We start from the raw sequence: 20,920 nt of genomic DNA on the forward strand, positions 1-20,920 counted from the left end.
TCTTCTTTTGTGTTTCTTTATTTTCACTTGAAGAATAATTGGGTCTTTGCATAATTCGAAGAGCACTAATTTTTCTGCGAAAGTCCGGGAATCATACCATATAATAATAATAAGTAATGGTTAAAATCAATGAAGAAAAGAAACAAACCTTGATTCGGGATTCATGGTAGAAGAACAATAACAGAAGAAATCAATACAACAACAACAGAACTGGGAAGTAGCAGACAAAGATTAAGAGAGAGAGGATGAATGATGAAATAAGAAAATCTTGTGGATAAAACCCTTAAATAGGTCAAAAGAGGTTACCGGTTGGAGACGGTTCAAGCCGGTAAAAAAGGAAGAAAATCAACACGTGTAGAGAGGAGCTTGAAACCCGGATAACTGTCGATGAAATAAAATGTAAAAGGATAAGCATGTGCGATTTGAAAACGGATAATTTCTCATATCGCTCACATTGAAGAATCAAGAGACATGAGAAGAGGCAAATGTAGGAGTTAAATATCGCACATATTAATAATCATGCGAAGTGAAGAATACAACATACGCGAGGAATATCACACACAACATATTGAGATGTCACATCAGATGATGTCAGTAAAGTCACGGGTAAAGTGTGAGGAGTTATGCGAAGATGTAAGATATGCGAAGATGAGCGATTGTATATAAGCGAACATGTCGCACAGAAATCCCGAAAATAAAGGGATTCTTAGCTGTCATCCACTATGTAAAACCTTATATAAAGGAGAGAGTAGTTGTCCTGTAAAGTATTCTAGGACAAGTCTTGTAAGAGAGGTTGAAAGAGAAAGAAAGTGAGTTTAGTTTACAAAAAGTATTATTATAGATTTCCATCTATCTTGTAAACAATTTGAATACATTCAATCAATAAGATCATTATTCGAAATGATTACATAGAAAAGTATTTAGATCAAGTGGAGTATAGTTGTAAGATTTCTTACAACTACAATGATATCTCATTGGTTAGAGAAAGAGAAGAAGATATGAAAGAAACTCTTAAAAGTTGTGAAGAATTCGAGTTGGAAATCGGAAGCGGTTTCGTGGTTCTTCAGATTGGAACATGTGTTACACAAATGTTTGTTGCTCAATCTGGATCACTGAGTTGCCCACTTCAGCTCTTCGTTCTGGGTTCAGTTGGTGGTTCTGCTATGCCTATATCATTGCCATCTTTAAGTGAGTTTCTTTTTTCTTTCATGTCACTGTTATCAATTCCTCCATTTTCATGTCAGCTCTATGTGTGGTTAGACTAGTGAAAATCACCTCGCCCCCACATAAATGTAACAGAGACTTTTTTGCTTCATCTAGTTTCTTGTTTATAGTTTTTTAGTTTCACGAGTATAATCATGTGAATTCTTAACTTAATCTTTTTAAACTAAGTTTATCATATTTGGCAAGTCTCTGAATGTTCTTCTCTTTATTTTGACAAATCTTATCTCTTTTTCAGAAGATTGTCCTTACGTAATTTGTTGCGGGTACAAGAGCCTCTGAAGGATCGAATGCAGCAGGGATTGCTTAGCCCTCCTCTTTGAAGCAACGGGTTAAATATGCAGTGAAACACATGAATGAGTCCTGTGCTGCAACATTGGTAAATATTTCGTACCGTTTATGTTTTGTAATATTACCCCAATCTCATACCTATTTAATGTTCTGTTTTTCTTTTAGAATTTGGGTCTATAATGTTTTGTAACAGTTGGTGTGGATATTTCTCGTAAAAAACTTACACGCTCGTGCTGCAAAGGTGTGAACTGCTAACGAGTTACTTGATTTCACATTTGAAAGATGTTTGTCAGTTTACTGGATCTTTCAATTAATCGCTCTGTAACTGTGTCAATAATGGCAGGTTCTCCACTCTAAACTAAGTGCAGTGCATGGCCAAGATTCACCAATATCAAGCCTCATATCCGCTCAGCTATATGATGGTTCCATCACCTCGTTTGACACTAGTATGGATTCGATGTTGGTATTTGCTTGGAGGTATTTGATGTTCCCTTTCTTTGCTTTGCACCTAAATTTAAAACCTTGGAGAAGTAGGTTTTTCTACAATATTGACAAGATCTAGTGAGAACTCTTTTTCTTCCCGCAACTACTTTCTCTCACCAATACCTCACAATTGCTTGATCTTCACTGCCCCATGTCATATTAGAATGCCACACTGGTTTTATGTATTGGCCATCTAGGTTCTCATAATCTTTAATAATACTTTTCTTGGTTGCACACACTCTCGAAGAAATGAGGATGTTATAGTTCCATTTTTATATTTCAGAAAACAATGTAATTAACATGTTGAAAGCATGTGCAGGTGATTGAGCAGATGCTGGAGGATGAAGCATGTGCATTTGGTAACATTGTGTTCAGTACTTTCCTTTCAGTCCCGAAATATTGATAGTGTCGACTCCAAATTACGAATACAACCCAATACTACAGAAGATTTCTACTTATCGAGATGATGCAGCAGATAGGAAGAACTCGTGTATTCCCTACAAATTCCGCAACAGTGACCACAAATTTGAGTGGGCTCGAGAGCAGTTTAACTGTCGGGCTCCCGACATAGCCACAAGACACAATTAAATTCAGTGGAGTTGGTGGGATAGGGGATGTTGAACCAGGGTTCCCTCTCAGATTGCTGTTTCAGGAGGAAGAGACATCTACCAAATTTAGAAGAAGATCGATGCTCACACAACAGAGACTTGGCAGCCCAACATTATGAAGTTGTGTGGGAGTGGAGTAGAATTTAAGATTTCTGGAACCAATGTAAAAATCTTAGTACATGCGTTGTAAATTTGCAGGCTCTCTTAGAATGTAAAAATTATTAGGTAGTTTGTAAATTTGGTTAGACAAAAACCTGATCTTTAATTTTGGGTATGATTTTACTTTTATTAACCAAAAATGTTGAACATAATTCTGGAGATACTTAGCACCAAAAGACAAAAATTCGAATCATTAGTGACTAAGTAGATAAGAAGTGGCTGATAGTGCATCCACCAAATTAGAGAAATCGCTATTCTGCTGCGTTAATGGAGATACAGCCCTGGGTGAAGAACTAAACGAACTTTCGCAACTGTTTGCATAATTTGCAATTTGAACAGTTTTTCTGTTGAGTCCAAGATATTGCTTTGATCCAAGTAGATTTCAAGCTGCTTTAACACTGTTAATAGCGGAACCATAAACCCTGAGACAATAATTAAGGTGCCCCTGTTGAGCACCAGCAGCTTGCGGAATCCAATCTTTTATCTGGTTATATATTTCGATGGCTTCAACCATTTCCTGATTAATAAGAGCTCTTGATACGGTTTCAAGGTTTTGGTTCGCTACCCCAGGAGGCAATACACCCATGCAGAAACCAGGGTTTCTTGTCCTTGAACAAACTTGATCAACCGAGACTTTGATATTACCGAAATTCTTAATAACTTCCCTTGTTGCAGTTGCTGTTGTGGCTACTAAGAGAACAACCAAAATGCTCATAAGACTAAGAGAGGAGGAAGCCATGATGATATTCTGGTTTTACAAAATACACGCAGTGTGTGTTCTCTAATCAACTCGAAGAAGCTTGCTTGTCTTATATAGTATGGAATATCTCGAGTCCTTTCGAAAAGAGGATCTCATGAATTAACATTCATATCTTGAGTCTTCATTAAGTTAATAAAAAAAGTAGGAATTACCATTAGGTACTATTACAGTGGTCTTAGTTAGTGGCAGGTCCACCCACTAAAGCCCAGTAATTGGAGGTCCATAATAAAAAGAAAACAACAAAATTGGACCTAAAACTTTATCCCATGGTCCTGTACACGTGTACAACATATGAGGACGTATTTTTAAATACCGAAAACACCCTTAAGTATATAAAAGCAATAACCAAATCCATTTTTTCTTCATTTTCTCGATCTATTCTTTTTCTTCTTCATTTTTGATGTAGTGCAAGATATGGCAGAATCCTACTTGGAAGGAAGGGATCGACGAAAGAATATCCGTTAAATATTTTCCTATTTGTTATTTTTGTTAGGAAATAAGAGATATCTTGCTAGTATTGGCATGATATTATATTTAGTAGGATTTCCTCTTTATTAGCATTAATCATAAAAGATATTGGCATATCCCATAAGGCCTATATATGGCCACGTTTGTAAGGAAGATCGGCAGATTTTTGAGAAAAGAAAACTCTTCCTTTGAGAAGTTTATTCATTGTGTGATTTCTAGTACTAACATTCTACACCATTTGGTATTCAGAAACTGGGTATCGATCCTTCCAACATGGTTCGTGGTAGAGGTCAGGGTGGTCCTCGCGAGGCTTTAGTTGAGGAGGTAATGGAGAGAACGAGATACGATGAACTATCACGCACGGTTGAGCAGCTCGCCGGTCAGGTAGCAACCCTGTTACAACGACATGAGCGCCGTCATCCTCCTATTGATGAGTCCAATTCATCTGATGCCGATGACGATAATGATACTGATAACCCTTTTGCTGGGCGTGAGCGTGAATCTAGGAGTTGGGAATCATCATTCCGCATCGAATTCCTGAGTTTCATGGTAGCGGGTTGACACCAGAGGATTGTATCGACTGGTTTTCTACTGTGGAGGAAGTTCTGGAATTTAAGAGGGTTCCTGATGATCGAGTGGTTCCGCTTGTGGCTACACGCTTTCGGGGTAGGGCTGCTGTTTGGTGGCGTCAACTGAAAGCTTCCCGGATTCAAAAAGGTAAAACTCCTATTTCTTCCTGGGCAAGGCTTGAAAAGTGTATGCGTTCAGCCTTTTTGCCATTTAACTATACCAGAGAACTGTATATTCGTTTACAAAACCTTCGTCAGGGTTTTCGTTCCATTGATGAATATACAAAAGAGTTCTATGATTTGGTCACTCGGTCAGGTATTACAGACACCGATGATCAGCTTGTCTCCCGCTATATAGGTGGTCTACGTGAGACTTTCCAAGACACACTAAATATGTTTGATTATTTTTCTGTGTCTGAGGTTCACCAACGAGCTCTGCGTTTGGAAAAACAATTATCCCGTAAGTCAATTAGAGCAGCTGTTGGCCGTCCTACTATTACTCCTTCACAGATTGCTTCCGCTCAACAGAATGTTAGTACGTCTCAAAGGCCTGGTCCTAAATGCTACCGTTGTGGTGATCCTGGTCACTTGGCAAACGATTGTCGTAAGGCTGGTCGACCTGGCAAAGCTTTACTTGTAGAGCCGACTGCTGCTGATGATATATTTGCTGATGCGGAGGAGACATCAACTGAGTTCGATGAAGTATTTCTGCCAGGAGACCAAGGTGACTGCTTGATGATTTCTCGACCATCGTTCCTGACGCCGAAGGTTGACACTGACGAGTCATGGCTCAGAAAGAACATCTTCCAGACAACGTGCACCATAGAAGGAAAAGTCTGTCGAATGATCATTGACTCAGGCAGCTGTGAGAACGTGGTGTCTGAAGAGGCTGTGAGAAAACTCAAGTTATCGACAGAGAAACATCCTAGTCCGTACTCTCTTCACTGGCTGAGTAAAGGTTCGGAGGTAACTATTTCCAAACGTTGTCTTGTGAAGTTTTCCATTGGTTCTGTATACGAGGATGCTTTGTGGTGTGATGTCGTGGTTATGGATGCTTGTCATCTGCTATTGGGACGACCTTGGCAATACGACAGGGAGGTAATTCACAATGGTAAACTAAACACATATTCATTCTTGTTCAAATCGACTCGCGTCACGTTAGTACCTGCCAAGGAAACTGTGCACAAACCACTCTCTAATCTGGCTTCCAATTTTCTGTCTTGGCGTACGTTTGAGACCGAGATGATGGATGAGGGTATTGTGTTCATCCTGTGTGGCCTTTCTCTTGCATCTGCGTCGACTGTGGCGGTTCCGTCATGTATCCAGGGAGTATTATCGGACTTTGCAGACATTTTTCCCGTTGACCTTCCGGATGGGTTGCCTCCATCTCGAGCTATTCAGCACCGGATAGACTTAGTACCAGGATCGGTTCTCCCTAATCGAGCTCATTACCGTATGAGCCCAAGAGAACACGAGGAACACAACGTCAGGTAGGGGAGTTGTTAGCCAAGGGTCTCATCAGGGAGAGTCTTAGTCCTTGTGCAGTTCCGGCGTTACTCATTCCTAAGAAGGACGGTTCATGGCGCATGTGTGTGGACAGTCGTGCTATTAATAAGATTACGGTGAAGTATCGTTTTCCCATCCCTCGTCTGGATGATATCCTGGACCAGCTTCATGGTGCTACGATTTTTAGCAAATTGGATTTGCGTAGTGGCTACCATCAGATTCGTATACGGCCTGGAGATGAGTGGAAGACCGCTTTTAAAACTAGGGAAGGACTTTATGAATGGTTGGTGATGCCGTTTGGTCTCTCCAATGCTCCGAGTACGTTTATGCGTGTCATGAATGAAGTATTAAAACCATTCTTGGGTAAGTTTGTGGTCGTTTATTTCGATGACATTTTGGTTTATAGTACTAACTTGGATATGCACTTGCGTCATCTTCGTGAGGTCTTGGTAGTCTTACGCCAGCAAAATTTCTTTGCCGCTACAAAGAAGTGTGTCTTCGGTACAGATCGCATTTTGTTTCTTGGATACGTCATATCCAAGGATGGTATTTCCGTGGATGAATCGAAGGTTGATGCTGTGCGTACTTGGCCTTGTCCGCAAACAATCCATGAGGCCAGGAGTTTTCATGGGTTCGCTTTTATAGAAGGTTTATTCCCCACTTTAGCACTATTGCAGCAGCAATCACCGATTGCATGAAGAATGGCAAGTTTTCTTGGACAGATGCAGCTACAGCAAGCTTCTCTTACTGAAGGAGAAGCTTTGTTCTGCCCCTATACTGTCGTTACCAAATTTTTCTTTACCATTTGAGGTTCATACAGACGCCTCTAAGGTTGGTATAGGTGCAGTCCTCAGCCAATCCAGCAAACCGATCGCATTTTTTAGTGAGAAATTAAATGGCGCTAAGCGTAATTACAGCACGTATGAACTAGAGTTTTATGCCATCATCCAAACCCTTAAGCACTGGCGTCATTATTTGATTCATTCTGAATTTGTGTTGTTTACTGACCATGATGCTCTCAAGCACATCGGCAATCAAGACAAGATGAATGCACGACAAGTTAAATGGGCTAATTATCTACAAGATTTCACATTTGTCCTCAAACACAAGGCTGGAACTCAGAACCGTGTGGCTGATGGTCTCAGTCGTCGACGAAGTCTGCTAACGTCACTACGGACGGAGGTCTTGGGTTTGGAATCGTTTGCTGATTTATACAAGACTGACCCCTATTTTGGTTCAATTCTGGACGCTGTGCATGCTGGCAACAGTACCCAGTTCTCGCTGTTGGATGGTTTTCTCTTCAAGGGAACTCGACTTTGCATTCCTGACTGTAGCTGGCGTTTACGTATCATTCAAGAACTGCATCACGAGGGTCACTTTGGTCGTGACAAGACCTTCCAGTTGGTTTCAACATCATACTTTTGGCCGCGCTTGTTTAAAGAGGTACAACGTTTCGTTTCTCGTTGTCATATCTGTCAGGTATCTAAAGGTTCTACGACAAATGCTGGTCTTTATATGCCATTACCAATTCCGTCTAAGCCTTGGACTGATATTAGTATGGACTTTGTTGTGGGTTTGCCTCGCACTCAACATGGGATGGATTCTATTTTTGTCGTCGTTGACAGATTTTCCAAAATGGCGCACTTTATAGCTTGCAAAAAAACTACGGATGCAGTTCATGTGGCATTTTTGTTTTTTCAACACGTGTATCGTCTTCATGGTCTCCCAGAGTCCATTGTATCGGACCGTGATTCTAAATTTCTTAGTCATTTCTGGAGGTCTCTTTGGAAATTATTGCGTACGGAGTTGAAATTCAGCAGTGCTTATCACCCTCAAACGGATGGGCAGACAGAGGTTGTTAACCGATCTCTTGGGAACATACTTCGCAGCCTGGTGGGTTCTCACACTAAACAATGGGACAAGCATTTGTTTCAAGCAGAATTTGCCTTCAACAGAGCCATTCATAAGAGCACCGGGTTTAGCCCTTTCCAAGTGGTCTGTGGATTTAATCCGCGTTCACCCCTTGATCTTGCGCCTGTGCCAGATTTGCAACGAGTACATGCCACTGCTGATGAGTTGGTGCATCACTTACAGCAGATACATGACGAAGCTGCTCAAAACTTGGTGGCGTCCTCTACGAAGTACAAAACGGCTGCCGATAAGCATCGTCGTCACGTTGAATTTGAGGTAGGTGATTTCGTTTGGGCTGTACTTATTAAGGAACGTTTCTCTACGGGCACATACAACAAATTGGGTCCTCGCAAGATTGGTCCGTTTGAAATTATTGAGAAGATCAATCCTAATGCTTACCGTTTGCGACTTCCCAGTCATATTCATACTGCTGATGTGTTCAATGTCCGTCATCTCATTCCTTACCACGGCGACTTGTCTGATGATGATTTTTCTACCCTGCCTAATTCGGGGGCGAATTTCCTCTTTCCCGGGGAGAATGATGTAGTGCAAGATATGGCAGAATCCTACTTGGAAGGAAGGGATCGACGAAAGAATATCCGTTAAATATTTTCCTATTTGTTATTTTTGTTAGGAAATAAGAGATATCTTGCTAGTATTGGCATGATATTATATTTAGTAGGATTTCCTCTTTATTAGCATTAATCATAAAAGATATTGGCATATCCCATAAGGCCTATATATGGCCACGTTTGTAAGGAAGATCGGCAGATTTTTGAGAAAAGAAAACTCTTCCTTTGAGAAGTTTATTCATTGTGTGATTTCTAGTACTAACATTCTACACCAATTTTCTCATATGTGCTTTGGTGAAGAGCTCCGGCTATGAAGATCTCCTGAGGTATCTTGTAAGTTGATTTACCTATATTGATCTTTAGTTATTTTAAGTTTCTTCTTGATTTTATCTTAATATGAGATCCAAATCTCTTGATTTCATGGAGAAAAATTCAAAATTCAGATTTTAGGGTTCCGAAAAGAGGAATTGAATTCGTTTTTTTTTGTGTTTACGATCTTCATGCTTGATTCGTTAATTTTTTACTTCAATTTTGGTAAAAATCCTTCAGATCTAGATAGAAAGTCATGTTTTATGTTCATTTCATTAGTAGATCTGATGTTTTAATTCCATTTTGTTGGTCTTTGGTTTGTTTTTAGTTTGTTTTTGTGTATTAATCATCAATACATATATGATGTACTGGTGGTTTTTGATGAAAATAGTCCAGATCTAGTTATAAAATCATGTTTTACGTTCGTTTCGTTTGTAGATCTGATATTTTAGTTTCATTTTTGTGGCTTTTGGTTTGGTTTCAGTTTGGTTTTGTGTATTAACCATTAGTACGTTATGACGTTCCGATTTTTCTGTGTTTACAATGCTTCTATATGTTTGGTTTCAGCTTTTGCTTGTGTATTAAACATCAGTACGTATATGACGTATTGTTTTTATGAATTTTGATCGTAATTATTCGATTTTTTTGGTTAGATTACGATGGTTTTAACTTATTTGAACTCTCAATTTGATTTTCTTGTTATTTCCGTTCTTTATTTTCTCAAAATCATACTTATTTGTTGTTTCAGGGGTATTATCCATCAGTACAGATGTTGCATACTAATACAAACTACTTTTGATTCTATTTTATTCTTAGTTTTATCACTTGTTGTTTGATCCATAAGTACATATCTTCGATACTCAAATAAGATTATCTCGATTCTGTTTTTCTGATAGATTCATTGCATGTAGTTGTTTTTTAGTTCATGAATCAGCAGTACATATGTGGCATACTTATACGAATTGCTTTTGATTATGTTTTATTTATAGTTTTATCACTTGTTGTTGTTTCATCCACAAATACATATATGCGATACTGAAATAAGACTATCTCGATTCTGTTATTTTTTTTTGCCATGGAGTTGTTTTATATAGTGAATTAACAGTACATATAGTGAATTAACAGTACATATATTAAATACTGAAAAACTGCTTTTTGAATATGTTTTATACATAGATTTTAGTCAGTTAATTCTTATGATTTTGGCAATGCATATATGGAATACCGAAATAAAATTGAACCATCGTTAGGTAATATAATTTTGATGTTTGTCATATTACTTGTATTGTTCATTTTTATCTATTATTCATATATGAATTGTTGTTGTGTTTTAATTGTTACATTTTGGTCACATTTACAGGTTCAATATGTCTACTGTTAAGAAGAGTGTTGGCGCTTTGGGAGGACGTGGTCCAATGGGAGTGGAGCACTAGAGAGATCCTGTTTTTTGTAGTATACGAATTTTTACATATATGTAGTGAAAAATTTCATTTTAACCCGTTTCTTTTAAGTACATCATATATGTACTGCTGAATTATATTGTAAAAAACAACTAAAGTAAGTGATGAACTTACGCAAATAATGAAATTTAACCTGCAAGCAGTGTAGCAGATATGTACCCAAATTATGTAAGCAGTGTAGTAGATATGTACTCAAATTATGTAAGCAGTGTAGCAGATATGTACTCGAATTTGTAAACAGTGTAGCAGATATGTGCTCAATATAATGAGCATGTAGACACACATGTTTGGTACTCGAGGGTATTATGGCCATTTCCATGTTTTAATTAATTTTGGACCTTCGGATAAAAGAAAATTCTGGTAGGACCCTACTATAAATAACTATATGGGTTTAGGACCAAATAGAAAATTAATAGCGACGCAATTAATGTAAACATAAAATAAAAAATCTTTGTAAATCAATATACTCCCAAGCAAACAAGGGAACAAATGCCAGCCATAACAGTACACGTTAGGGGGCATCAGCACTAAAGGAGTCAATGTGGTCTAATCTTTGTCAATCAAACTCGTTTTCGTTGCTGCAGTTGGTGCATATATGTATATAGAAATCTATGGATTCCTGCTCTTAAAGGTGTACCTTAATGGCTGGATGGCTCGTAAGTTTAGCAATTTTTTTTATATACTACATATAATTATCTGTTCGGGGGGAAGTATAATTAGACCACAGTGTGTACATACTGTTACAAGGTTTTGCACTTTGTTATGGTAATGGCAGATTTCCGGGAGATTTCGGGTTTGATCCTTTTTTATTTGATGAAAATGAGCAATATACTGTAGTTATATTAGATTAAGTCAGCTATACAAGAAGAAGAAGGTATAAGGAGACTTCGGCAGAACTAAAAACAACACTAGTAGCAAAAATATAGAATTAAATTAAACAAAACAAAATTATGGAAACAACGCTTATCTTAATTTTGGGTTTGATTTTACTTTCATTAACCATATGTGGAACATAATTCTGGAGATATGTAGCCGAAAGACAAAAATTCTAACCATAGCGACTAAGAAGACAAGAAGTGGCTGATAGCACATCCACCAAATTAATGAAGTCACTATTCTGCTGCGATAATGGAGATACACTGAACGAACTTTCGCAGGTGTCTGCATAATTTGCAATGTAGGAATTACCTATAGATCATATTATAATGGTATTAGTTAGTGGCAGGTCCACCCACTAAAGTCCAATAATCGGAGGTCCTTTTTTTATAAAAAGGAAAATTATGGATCCATGTTTTTATCAACAGGTCCTAGCACACGTGTGAATTTTGGTCGAAATACCAATAATATCATTAATATGTAGGAATATAAGAAAAATTCTTATCATAACCTTCTTTTCATTTCTCTCTGATCATTTTTCGTCTCGAAGGAGTTCTGGCAACGAATGTTTTATTGAGATCATGCAATTTTGGGAAATCAAGCTTCGATTGATTGTAACTTGTAAGTTGATTTACCTATTATTGATCTTTAATTCAGGTTTCTTCTTGATTCAATCTTAATCTGAGATCCAAATCTCTTGATTCCTTGGAGAGAAATTAAGAATTAAGATTTTTGGGTTACGGAAAGAGGAATTGAAATCGGTTTTTCTGTGTGTTTACGATCATTATTCTTGATTCGTTAATTTTTTTACTTCAATTTTTATAAAAATACTTCAGATTTAGATACATAATCATGTTTTAGGTTCATTTCATTAGTAGATCTGATTTTTTAGTTTCATTTTGTTGGTCTTTGGTTTGTTTTTAGTTTGCTTTTGTGTATTAATCATCAGTACGTATATGATGTACTGGTGGTTTTTGATGAAAATAGTCCAGATCTAGTTATAAAATCATGTTTTACGTTCGTTTCATTTGGAGATCTGATATTTTAGTTTCATTTTGTTGGCTTTTGGTTTTGTTTTTGTTTGGTTTTGTGTATTAACCATCAGTACGTATATGGCGTACTGATTTTCTGTGTAAACTATGCATCTATATGTTTTGCTTGTGTATTAACCATCAGTACGTATATGACGTACTGTTTGTATGAATCTTAATCGTAATTATTCGATTTTTTGATTAGATTACGATGTTTTTAGCTTATTTGAACTCTCAATTTGATTTTCTTGTTATTTTCGTTCTTTATTTTCTAAGAAAATCATGCGTGTTTATTGTTTCAGGGGTATTATCTAGCAGTACATATGTCGCATACTAATACAAACTACTATTGCTTCTGTTTTATTCTTAGTTTTATCACTTGTTGTTGTTTGATCCATAAGGACATATCTTCCATACTGAAATAATACTCTTTCGATTCTGTTTTTTATAGATTCATTCTACGCAATTGTTTTTTAGTTCATGAATCAGCAGTACGTATGTGGCATACTGATACAAACTGCTTTTTGATTATGTTTTATTCTTGGTTTTATCACTTGTTTTTGTTTCATCCATAAGTACATACATGCGATACTGAAATAAGACTCTCTCGATTTAGTTATTTTTCTTCATGGAGTTGTTTTAAACATGAATTAACAGTACATATATTGAATACTGAAAAAGTTGCTCTTTGAATCTATTTTATACATAGATTTTAGTCAGTTAATTCTTATGATTTTGTCAGTACATATATGGAATACCGAAATAAAACTGAACCATCGTTAGGTAGTATTAATCTTGATGTTGTCATATTACTTGTACTATTCATTTTTGTTCTGTTATTCATATATGGATTGTTGTTGTGTTTTAATTGTTACATTTTGGTCACATTTACAGGTTCAATATGTCTGATGTTAAGAGTGTTGGTGCTTTTTGGAGGAAATGGTCCAATGGGAGTGGAACACTAGAGAGATCCTGTTTTTTTTTTTAACCTGTAAGAAGTGTAGCAGATATGTACACAAATTATGTAAGCAGTGTAGCGGATATGTACTCGAATTTCATAAACAGTATAGCAGATATGTACTCGATATAATGAGCATTTAGACACACACGTTTGGTAGTCAGGGTATTGTGGTCATTTCCATGTTTTAATTAATTGTGGACCTTCAGATAAAACAAAATTCTGGTTGAACCCTACTATAAATAACCTTATGGGCTTAGGACCATACAAGAAATTTTCCATTTGCAATTTCAATAGTTTTTTTTGTTGAGTCCCACATAATCCTTGGATCCAAGTAAACTGCCACCTGCATCAATATCACTAATAGCTGAACTGTAAAGTGTTAAACAATCACTAAGATGACCCTGTTGAGCACCAGCAGCTTGCGGAATCCAATCTTTTATCTGGTTATATATTTCAGTGGCTATAACCATTGTTTCGTTAATAAGAGTGCTTGATATGGTTTCAAGGACACATGTCAACATCTTATTTGTCTCAGGGCCGGTCCTGAGTTGTTTTTTTCCTGAAGCGTATAATTTTTTTTTGCCCCAATAATTACATCAATGATCATTTTTTTCTACAATAATCCAACAATCACAATAGCGAACTATCGAGAGAATAAACATATACAAGCATACAAAAGAAGAATGAGAGATTGAAGATGAGAACTAGAAAACCTTTACAACTTCACTGCAAAATCCTAAAAGCTCTGATTGTTTTTTTTCTCTTTCGTAATCCCGCCGATAATGATTATCTGATGGAATGGGTAAAACACTTCCATTTTAGCACTGACTATTCAATATCTGTCCGGTATACAACACAATTATGAATAAGCCCCTAAAATATTTTTATTTTTAACAAAAACCCAAATAGGAGAACAACTATTTTGTTGCCCCCTGGGCCTTGTTGCCCCGAAGTGGGGCTGTCCCTGCTTCCCCTGTTAGCCCGGCCCTGTTGTCTCCATGCCTCCATCCAAAAACGCCCCCATCAAAAATTTTCTCATTCAGCTATACAAGAAGAAAATACAAGAAATATTCAGCAGAACTAAATAGAATACTAGTAGCAGTAATTACAGAAACAATGTCTCCTAATTAAGGATACTTCGCAAAAAAATTACATGTAAGCCAAGCATTCCTCAAGTGGTACAGAGAAGCAGAATTGTTCCACGCCCGATGGGAAATGGCAGCAGTTCTTGAATTTTCATGGGTCAAGCACTTCAACATATCGGTTCTTCAATGTACAAATAAGTATCCGTTTGTGACAAAATACGGAAACCAAGCCTTGGCTAGTGGGTGTTGTATATATGGCTATAGTTTCTTGCCATAGTTGTTCCTCTGTAACCTATAATCTATCCAAAGCAAAGAAAATACCCTTCCATAGTGCTTGCTAGTATCCCGAGTATATCCCTTGGTAGTATGCCGTACCCAACGACTTATATCCGCAGTAAAGCCCATTCAAATCCTGAGCCCCAAATCTTCCTCCATACGTCTTCATCATCAGTTTGGAGGTCTTAAGATTGACGTCTAAGAAAGAGGAGATACAGAGAAACGGCGATGTCAAGCATTCCGGAAGATCTTTACCTCGATATCTTGTTAAGGGTACCAGCGAGATCAATCTTAAAATGTAAGTGTGTTTGTAAGAGTTGGTTTTACATAATTTCTGATCCAAGTTTTGTTAGAACGCATCTAAAATTTTCTTCCCTTAGAGATATCTCTAAAAACCTCTTGGTTGGAGGTTATGATAAAAACATCAAAGAAGTAATCTACTCTATAAGTTATGATTCATTAGAACCATCTCCGCGGAAGAGTGAATTGAGTCTACCCTTATAAACATAAACACTCAGGTTACAGAGTTGAATTAATAGGCTCTTGTGATGGTCTAGTTTGCCTCGTGTTTCACAGTTATAGCTATGCTGGTGGGGTTTCCCGTCAGGAATTATTCTTCTGTCTTTGGAACCCAGCCACCAAAGAATACAAGAACATATAAAAATACCAACAAATAACTGTGACTATGTTAATCTCCGGATGTATGCTTTTGTTTATGATCACAAGAATGATGATTACAAATTGGTAATTGCTGAAGATCATAAACATGGTTCTTCCGTTTATGCTTATACATTGGGATCCAATTCATGGAAAACCGATATTGAGGTCCCTTATCGTTTCTTTAATGATCGGATATCAGGGGTATTTGTTAATGGATGGTTTCATTGGTTAGCTGCCGATAAAGGGTGCTGGCAAAGCAAACTCATAGTCTCATTAGATATCAGAGACGTGAGATTTGAGGAGTTGGAACTGCCAATGGAACTTAAGGAGGAGCATGAACACTATGGCAGGTTTATTACAGAAGGAGTGTTGGAAGGGTGCTTATGTATACTCGCAGTCGATACTGGTTATAATCATCCTGGTCCAGTTGAAGTATGGGCAATGCAAGATTATGGAGTTCGAGAATCTTGGACCAAGCGTTATACTATTAAGAATGAGATAATAATTAGGATAATCTATCCTTGGTGTCCTACGAGGACTTTGAGTTTTATATGTTGTTTTAAGAATGGTAAGATTCTATTCAAGACTTTTCTTGGTAAGTTGGTTTTGTATGACCCAAAAGATGGAAGTGCTGTTGAACGAGATATCAAAAGTATATGTAACTTAAGATCAAAAGTGATTTACACTGAAAGCTTAGTTTCAGTTAACTCTGGTAATTACGTGAGGAAAGGTGAAATTCAAGAACTATTTGAAACAGAAGATGCCTAAGAAGGAAAACATGACAATTGTGCTTAGTGGTTAGTTCTTACAACATAAGCAATTTACACTCTACATTTCTTGTTTCTTGTTTAAGCTTTTTGGTATTTTTTTATATAGCATGTAATGGGTATGAAAATTGTGGACAGTGTCGTGCCCTCTTAAGTACTCCATTTCATATTCCTAAACAGAAATTCAGGCTAAACTATTTTTTGTTGTGAAGTTCTTGAATTTGGTTATGTGATTGCAGTTTTGTGTCTCACCCAGTGTCCAAAATTTTCTCATTTCACATATACATATATGCACTCCTGGTTATGATGATTTCGAAAGAGGAAATATTCACTGGTAGAGAGGTTACGTGCAGTGAAGGATATTGTGTGTAGTGTGTTGCAGTGTTCAATAATATTCAGTTTCTTTCTCTAGGAAATTCGGTTAAACCTAGTCAAACAAAGTCAACGCCATGGGACTCATAGCCTAGGTGGTATTCCACAGTAAAGTTGGCCAGAGAGGCCCGACTTACATGAGAGGTGAAAATCTCAGCTCAAGGTTCAGTATTGGGCTATTGGCAACATTCAGCAGTGACATTGAATGTCAGAGGTGACCTGATACAAATAATGGTATTGTATTATGGAATGTTGTTTTTCATATTCCGACCGGATATGGCCGAGTATTAGATCAATATTGCGTTCCATGTAACCGTTGGCCCTAGCTAATTCAAATTAAGATCTCACAAGTAAAAGTCTACAATTCAATTCAAATTCCCAGCCAATTCAAATGAGATAATCTCAATACTCAAAAACAAATGAGGTCGTTGGGTTTGGATTTATGAAACTGGAGAGGAGGATGTGGTGACAAGAATCTGGTTCAAGTTTGGAGTGCATAGATAGGTCCGCAGTGGGCATGGAACTGAAGTGGTGGCTCATGGGAGGGAAGCAATATAAGAAAACAAAAAGTTTCACAATTCTGCTCACTTAAAGTCACTTCTAAGCACAGAAGACACAACAACCAAAGGAACCACTAATGCAGTGGAAGATCCAAGTTTCATGATTGTCAGTATAAAATGAATCAGTGTCAACTTCTGGAGTCAGGACGAAACTTGTAAAAAAAAACAGTGAAAACAGCAACAAAAACCATACAATTGTGGCTGATCTGAACTCCTCCTGCCAGACCCATAACTCTCATCCACAACTTGTGTTTACGCCCCTTCCCAAACAAATTCTTCCGGAATCAGATCCCAGACTTTTCCAACTCTCTGCTGCTATCAACAGGTTCATTCTATGAACATAAATACATCATCAACCAATTTCTTCATAGTTCCTGACCAAACTGGTTCAACCTAGTTAGTCATATGCAAAAATAGCTTGCAGCATCGCAGATTTCCTCTTCCACCCGAATTATTACCTACACAATCCAAAGATACCCGAATTATTACCTAGACAATCCAAAGATGCAGAAAAAGAAAATACAATGACTTGAACAAGTTCATAAGAACGAAATACCAACATTATGGAAAAGAAAGATGTAAATAGAGACATAAATTATTAGATGGACATATTCATATGGAGTTACAGACATGTTTCAAACGCCTAAATGAGCTTAGGGGTTACACAGAAATTGAGACTGAATCAGAGAAACTCAATTTTTCTGGATTATTATACAATATCTAGAAGGCTATAATGATCATTAAGCCATCCTCCACTCAGCGCGTTATCTAATCCAGAATTAACTTACGGCTATAACTTACTATTAAGAGCACCGAGTTAAAGTGAATGTCATATTCAGGCTCCTCAAGGAGCGATCAGACATTCCAGAACTTTCTATAAATGAACTCATCAAAGTAGACACATAATACTAACAAGCAGCACATTGCTGTAAACTGCAATTAAAGCTAAACCAGTTTATAGCTTACACAGCTTCCCTAGCTAAGCTAAACTTGTCATGATTCAGATCTTCGCTAAACTTGCAGGTGCAGAGCTTATAAACCCATTTCAAGGCACTTCCGATACATCCTTCACTAGCATCCATAAGCTCTGCCACAGATGCTGGATCATCCAAAGTAATTTATGTGGAATAACAAACACAGTGGACAGAACACTCGTATCGACCCAAAATAGTAGCACCATCCCAACTCAAAAAAATCTGTGCAGAACGAAGTCGTCGAGTTCATAATCAATTCATTAAACAATGTATCAAAACCATAAACTCAATATGGTGTTTTGGCATACCAAATTTCGCTGCTTCTTGAGAGGAAAAATCGTAGTTGCAATGATGATGGATTCTTCGTGCCCCGAGCTCTTCCAGTAAATTTCCATACTTGAAGTTACCTAATAAGTCAAGAACCACTAAGATTTCAGCATGACAACCAATATGAAAGCTATAAGGCCAAATATTCAAATTAATAAAGTTTAATTCAAATTCAGTAAGTAATTTAAATGAGACAGGTTTGAATGATTACAAGGATATACAAATGAGTTACCTTGGAGCTGTCGGAATCATTTTGAAGTTTGGGAAATTTACCGTCTTCTTAACTCACACTTCGGCTGATAATGGGTTTACTGAGGCATCCTAATCAAAGTTTTTGTCACATTCCTTGTCTCTCTGAACCCATAATGGCTTCTTCCTCAGGTGTTTTCATAGTTTTGTCAGCTGATACCTGATCTATTGCTTCACTCTGTTCCTATGCTCTACTTCGCCACCGAGAGGATTCTTTCCCTCTACAGTTCACAAACATGGACACTTCAGATTTGCTGATAAGTTGAGATGGTTGCCGTTGCTGTCAAAAATACTTATTCTCCTTGTTGCTTGGTGAGTAAAAAAAAGGGGGCAAGGACCGACAGCATGGAGAGAATTATGAGAGCACAAGCACAACCTTTGAGGGGAAGCAACATGAGTTCTCACATGTCTAACAAGAAGACCATGGAGATAAATCCTGATAAACGACTGGTCAGAGAAAGACTTGGAGGTTCAGTTCTTGGCTGTTGAAATCATGAATTTGGTCGTGTAATACATTATGCCTAACCAAAGTCTCCTAGTTAGTACTAGAAAAAGAGAAAAGTGTATCATTCCTTATTACTTGGTAACTATAGAACAGTTCACAGGATGACGTTAACAGTGAGAACTAAAACTGCAATCACAGAACCCGAGTCATTAAGTTCAGAAATTAACCAGAATTTCTGTGTATGGATACTAACTACTTAAGACATTGGATACAAAACACAATTTTCATACCCATTACAAGCTACATACCTAATACCTATAGTTTCTAAAACTAGAAATGAACACTGGAAATATAAAGCGTGAATTATATCTTACCGTAAGAACACATTCTCATGTTTTTCTTCTTAGGCTACTTCTGTTTCAATTGATTCCTCTATCTGTCCTTCCCCCACATAAGTAACAGAGTTAACGGAAACTAAGCTTTCAATATAATTCACCTCGGTACTAACGGTTCTACTACCCATATCTCGGCTGATAGCACTTCCATCTTTTAGGTCATATAAAACTAACTTACCCTCCACCATTAATAGAATCTCACCATTCTTGGAAGATGATATAAACCTAAAAAAATAGTCCCTATGCCCAGTTATTAATTCATGGGTAATGATATAACGCTTAGTCCAAGATTCACGAACACCATAATCTTGCATAACCCATAGTTCAACATGACCAGGATAATAATCATCAGCAACACTATTAGGTTTGGGTGGGAGGAGCACACATAGGCAACCTTGCAACACTGCTTCAGTAGCAATATCCCAAGTTTCAGTCACCTTGCCACTTCTTTGAATCTTTCCGCACTGATATCCAATGAAACTATAAGCACGCCCCTTCCCCTCTATCGGCAGCAAGGAAATGAAAATCTCCATTAACAAGTACACCAGATTTCCGAGGAGAAAAAAAAATAATACTGTATGGTGATAGTGCATTTCCATGAATCAGATTTTAATGTGTAGACATGGACTGCAGTACCAGTTTCATTGTTACCTACACCTAATACCAATTTGTAATCGTCATTCTTGAAATCATAACCAAAAGCATACATTCTGGTATCCCAGATACGAAATTTATCTTCTGGTTTGTTTATCTTCTTGTATCCGCGTGTGGCTGGGTTCCAAACACAAAAGAAAAATTCCTCACCACGACCAGTATACACAAGGCAAACCAGACCGTTACAAGAACCTAATAATCTAATTTTATAAAGTGCTTCATACGGGTAAGACATTTCAGTGAATTCACTCTTCTCCCACAAAGATGGTTGTAATGAATCGTATTTTATAGAGTGGATTACAATAAAATCATATAAAAGACCAGTTGCCATTAGATTCTCAGAGATATTTCTATAGGGAGTAAAATCAAGATGCATATTAGCAAAACCCAGATCAGAAATCAACGAAAACCAAGTTTTACAAACACGCTTACATACGAATGTTGATTTCACTGATACTCTTAACAAGATTTGGAGGTAAATCTCTTCTGGAATGCTTGACATGTTCCTCGTCTTTTTCCTCAATTAACCTCACAACTCTGAAACTCAACTGATCACAAATTAAACACCCAATTTACAGATGAGGAAATATGATATGAAAAATTGGGGTTCAGGGTTTGACATTTAGGTTACAGATGAATAAAGAAGAAGAAGATGGAAGAGGCTGTCTAAACGAGGAGCTAATTTAGATAGTGAAATGGGTCGGGCTTTTTAAAATAGGTCAATACAGATCCGAAGTGTACCCGTAATGCATTGTTAGTCAGTGCCCTGTTTTATGCTAAGGGGTATGCTATTGTTGTCAGGAACTTTAGGCGTGGATTGTTGTAGTAGGGCTAGGAAGGAGGAGGTTATGGACCACGAACAAGAAATCTAGAGGGGAATTTGACTGATAGTTCATGGGGCGAGGGTGAAGAAAATTAAGGAAAAAGTGATGTGCCGAAGTGAAGCAGTAGTGGACTTGGTAGTGTGATCA

At 37.4% G+C, this 20,920-nt stretch overlaps 2 protein-coding genes and 1 long non-coding RNA gene across 5 annotated transcripts; 2 read left to right on the forward strand and 1 right to left on the reverse strand.

Moving 5' to 3' along the window:
* Nucleotides 1-4,263: 4,263 nt before the first annotated feature.
* On the forward strand, nt 4,264-6,053 carry LOC113335873. Its single transcript, XM_026581897.1, has 2 exons — nt 4,264-4,480; nt 4,558-6,053. The coding sequence occupies exons 1-2, from the start codon at nt 4,264-4,266 to the stop codon at nt 6,051-6,053; spliced, it is 1,713 nt and encodes a 570-aa protein (XP_026437682.1).
* A 9,192-nt stretch (nt 6,054-15,245) lies between these two features.
* On the forward strand, nt 15,246-15,974 carry LOC113335874 (F-box/kelch-repeat protein At3g06240-like). Its single transcript, XM_026581898.1, has one exon. The coding sequence runs from the start codon at nt 15,246-15,248 to the stop codon at nt 15,972-15,974; it is 729 nt and encodes a 242-aa protein (XP_026437683.1).
* Nucleotides 15,975-16,900: 926 nt separating this feature from the next.
* On the reverse strand, nt 16,901-20,576 carry LOC113335991. 3 transcript variants are annotated; one of them, XR_003353575.1, is made up of 4 exons: nt 18,439-20,576; nt 18,188-18,286; nt 17,872-18,101; nt 16,901-17,363 (listed from the first exon to the last, which is right to left on the reverse strand). It is a non-coding gene; the product is annotated as an uncharacterized LOC113335991 (long non-coding RNA). The 3 variants fall into 3 exon arrangements; XR_003353577.1 differs by lacking the exon at nt 16,901-17,363 and having other exon boundaries at nt 17,391-18,101; nt 18,439-18,902; nt 19,275-20,576; XR_003353576.1 differs by lacking the exon at nt 17,872-18,101.
* Nucleotides 20,577-20,920: the final 344 nt, after the last annotated feature.

This window comes from Papaver somniferum, unplaced genomic scaffold (genome assembly GCF_003573695.1).
Source record: "Papaver somniferum cultivar HN1 unplaced genomic scaffold, ASM357369v1 unplaced-scaffold_150, whole genome shotgun sequence".
Taxonomy (NCBI): Eukaryota; Viridiplantae; Streptophyta; class Magnoliopsida; order Ranunculales; family Papaveraceae; genus Papaver; species Papaver somniferum.

Bases quoted from the DNA above. Each gene is read 5' to 3' on its own strand.
- LOC113335873 (XM_026581897.1), top strand. From the start codon at position 4,264: ATGGTTCGTGGTAGAGGTCAGGGTGGTCCTCGCGAGGCTTTAGTTGAG. The intron at 4,481-4,557 runs GTGAGCGTGAAT...GGTTGACACCAG, and splicing joins TGATAACCCTTTTGCTGGGC to AGGATTGTATCGACTGGTTT.
- LOC113335874 (XM_026581898.1), top strand. From the start codon at position 15,246: ATGTATGCTTTTGTTTATGATCACAAGAATGATGATTACAAATTGGTA.